The sequence below is a fragment of the Arachis duranensis genome, chromosome 4 (genome assembly GCF_000817695.3).
Source record: "Arachis duranensis cultivar V14167 chromosome 4, aradu.V14167.gnm2.J7QH, whole genome shotgun sequence".
NCBI lineage: Eukaryota > Viridiplantae > Streptophyta > Magnoliopsida > Fabales > Fabaceae > Arachis > Arachis duranensis.
Window position 1 is genome coordinate 1,412,101 of NC_029775.3, and position 4,008 is coordinate 1,416,108.

A 4,008-nucleotide genomic window follows, 5' to 3' on the forward strand; every position below is an offset into this window, starting at 1 on the left:
TTTACAGTTTTAATCAATATATAATAATAATATTATATGGACATACAATTAATTAGTTAACAAATTGAATTTAGTTTATGGATTTTTATTTTCTACTCAAAATTTTAATCATTAGTGATTTTATTTTTTATATTTACAGTAAATTTTGACTATAAAAAAATTAATTTTGATTGTTTTCTATTTTATTTATTTACAGTCATAATTAAATTTGATATAATTATAGTAATATAAAGCCGCTTCATATATAGCAATAATATTATAGAAAATATTATTGCACGATTGTAGAATAAAAAATAATCATATATATAAAACGAAATAATTATAACAAAAAAATTAATACATGTGATTTAAATAATTTTAATAGCTGGTAACATGAAGTTTAACAAATAATATATACGTATATATAAATAAATTAATATATACGTATATATAAATAAAAAATTATTATAATTTCTAAAAATTATACATAAATTTTTTTCTCAAATAAATTTATTTTCATTATATTACAATTAGCTCATGAATAATGCATGATTATATTAATTTAAGAAAATATCGTCATTATAATTATATCAAATTAATATTTAATGCATTATTAAACTACTTATAAATCATTGATATTTTTAATCATTCTAATTATATCAATTAATATAGTTCTAATTCTCATTCAAGTGCAATAATTTTATTAGGAGATAATTGAAGCACACATTAATAGTGACCCATTTAATTTGATATCAATTAATGGATAATAATAATAATAATAATAATAATAATAATAATAATAATAAATATGTTATTTTAGTAAATATATTAATGTTTTGTCAATTTTTAGCAAATCGATGGTGGTTCGATTCTAATGGTTTGGGAGCGAAACCAACTCCTCTTTTGCAGGTACCAGTTTTCTATAAGCGCATCAAAGCGTCTTCGATTAGACGGGTATCAAAATGAAATATAAATCAAAATTTGTAAAAAAATAAAAGAAATGAAAAATGAAGTTTTCGAAAAGTAAATTAACTGAAATAAAGATTGCATTAAAATTTAAAGAAAGCAGTAAACTGCCTTCGACTGGGTCAAAGAGCTTTGACATGGAACTTAAAGGTGCTGAAATATAAATTCGCTTGAAAAATAAACTTGCTTAAAAGATAAAGTTTACTGAAAGATAAAGTTTATAGAAAATATAAATGGAAAATAAAGACTTGTGGAAGAAACTCTACAGATAATTGACTCGAGGCAAATTTAGAAAGTCTCTGGGATGTGAGAGTGCGTGAGTAATTTCTAAAGCAAAGTTCCAACCCCTATTCCCTAAGACTTTCTAGTTATATATATATATATAAGGATTAATAGTGAATTGTTACAATTATTTATCATCTAGAAAATTCGTACCTCGGACATAGAACTTCTTCTGTTTATTATTTTTCATGCCTAAAGGATACTAATTACGATTCTATCAACAGTATTACCTATGATAGATTATGTAATGAAAAAGTTTGAAAAATAAAGGCAAGAATTATAAGGTTATGAAAAGTCTCATCCAAATTTGACAAGAACAACACGACTTACATATAAATGGTTCTTATGGATGATAAGGTAAGTTGATTATTTTCCATGATTCTTTCAAGTGATGCTAGGTCCATTTTATAAATATTTTTTGTTTATATTTTAAGTTTATTTGATAAATAAACCCTTGCACGAATTAAAGACAGTGCGATTTTATAAATTTATAAGTGCATGCTAATAGCCTTTATATTTAATTTGTTTTAGAGTGTGATAATAGCCGATATGTTTGTGAGTAGATTTAACTATTACTGTATTATTTATGATCATATTCAGTATATATGTCTGATTTATTGAAAAAAGTAGATTATTAAAATCGATTAATAACTATTTTAGAGTTAATCCAATTAATACTAAATTAAAAAAAACAAACAATGCATAACATATTAATTTTTTATTAATCAAATTATTATAATTTAAATTAATTTTAAAAAAATAATTTAAAATTATAATTTCAATCTTATCACGTGCATGACACAGATAATTACACTTGTTAAATATTTAATCTTTGTAAAAAAAACAAAAGAAATTAATGTTGCTTAACGAAAGTACCATTTTAAATTTTTTATAATATTAAGGACAATAAAAAAAATAAAAACAATTTTCATCTGAAATAATTTTAAAAAGTAAAATAATATTTTATCTTTAATTAATTTTATTACTTTTTAGATTTATTTAAAATAGTAATACAAGAGTTTGCCATATACAACATTTCCTGATGCCTTTATATTCATCAGTAAACTTTGAGTTACCGGCGAAATAAAATTGAGTTCCTTTTAAAATAGAAAAACTCGAGACAACAATTTTTTACATTTTTTATCATATTATTTGATCAGTAAATATATTAAATTTTATTAATTTATACATACAAATTTTAAAAAATGTGAGTACAAATTATTTTAATTTATGTATGTAAAATTTTAATAAATATAAGTATAAATTATTGCTAGTTAAATACTGACTAAAAATAATAATATTTACTGACAATATAATATTGCTCTTCAAAATATTTGTGACATAAATATAAAAAAAAGAATATTTGAAACAACATTGATATTTATTAGTGGACAGAATGAGTAGCCAGTTTCATTGGTTTCCATTATTGATACCTAAATCTGTTACATCCATATGAGGAATCTCTGGCAACTTGAGAGAAGCAAGTGACGATGAAGATTCATCATTTTGTTCTTTGTTGTTGTTGTCATCTTCTTGGGCGTTGACTTTGACCATTGCTTTGATCATACTTCCAAAGGACCTAAATGGATGGTTAATTCCATCTTTCACCTTCATAATCATTGAAACCTCTGAAAGTTGCCAAGCCACAGTGAGAACAATCATAACTGACAGAAGACAATGAGTTACAAAATTCTGTCTCTTTATTTTCCTCAACTCCTTCACTATCTCATTAGTTTCAGTGCTTCCATTGCAAGGATCTGCGTTTTTGTTTTCTGTTTTCATGATTGTAGAAGCTTCTGAACCCGAAGGGCTAGAAGCTTCGGATTGAGGAAGTGGATCATCTCTTTGCAACACCTCCAACTGCTAATTGATTGAGAAAATACACATACAAGAAATGCTTTTAACATGGTCAAGTAATTTGGCATCAATCTCAATCATATTTCTCAACCTTTTATTTTATAAAATCTCCACTTTGGTAGCGGAAAGACAAAGATGGAAAGACTAAAATTGAGAGACAGATACTAAAAAATAGAGATTAAAATAAATATTATTATTTTATTTAGTGGAAAATAAGAAACAAAAATTGAAATAAGAATGAAACTCTAATTTAATTTGCACAAAGGATAAAATTGAAATTAATTAATTGAAAATTGAAATGAGGGTATTTTAAGTATAAAATGTTATTAAAGTTTCAGTTTTCATCTCTAAAAATTTTAGTCTATGTGTCCCCATTTTTTGGAAGTACTGAAATACTAAAATTTTAGAGACAGAGACAAAAATTTTAATACTAATTTCTAAACTAACAAACATGATACTGAATCTCAATCTCTTAATTTCTGTTTCAATATCTTAAAACAAATACTACCTTATAAACATTACATATGATCAAAGATAGAAAAGTCGTAGATACCACAAAATTCAAAGGTGGCGTGAGTAATATCATCTTATTTTAGGGGACATAAATCAGTATAATGTACGTAATATTAAAAAAACAAAAAAATCTAAACAACCTAAATTTATCTTATTTAATATTTATTTACTGTAGAATGTATTAAATAATGTTAATAAATTTTGACAATATTTTACTAAAATTTTTTTTTCTAAGAGACTTTTCGTTATATAATAAGCATAGCATCACTGCAAATGAAGATTAAAAAATACCTCGTGATATGGCTAGCTTAAATCGAATCAACCACTCAAATTCAGTAATTTATCTATTTTCGCTCAAAAACCCTAAAACTATCCGCCATCTCAAAGACAACACCATTCTTCGACAAAGCA

At 24.0% G+C, this 4,008-nt stretch overlaps 1 protein-coding gene across 2 annotated transcripts in view; it reads right to left on the reverse strand.

Annotated features, from left to right (window-relative positions):
- Nucleotides 1–2,556: 2,556 nt before the first annotated feature.
- LOC107482419 (uncharacterized) overlaps nt 2,557–4,008 on the reverse strand; it is a 2,489-nt gene continuing 1,037 nt past the window's right edge. Inside the window, exon 2 of one of the 2 annotated variants that reach the window (XM_016102897.3) lies at nt 2,557–3,087. In XM_016102897.3, coding sequence (XP_015958383.1) covers nt 2,638–3,087 — 450 coding nt within the window. In that variant the 3' untranslated portion in view covers nt 2,557–2,637. Of the gene's footprint in view, nt 3,091–4,008 lie in introns of both variants that reach the window. The other variant, XM_016102896.3, reaches the window with a different exon arrangement.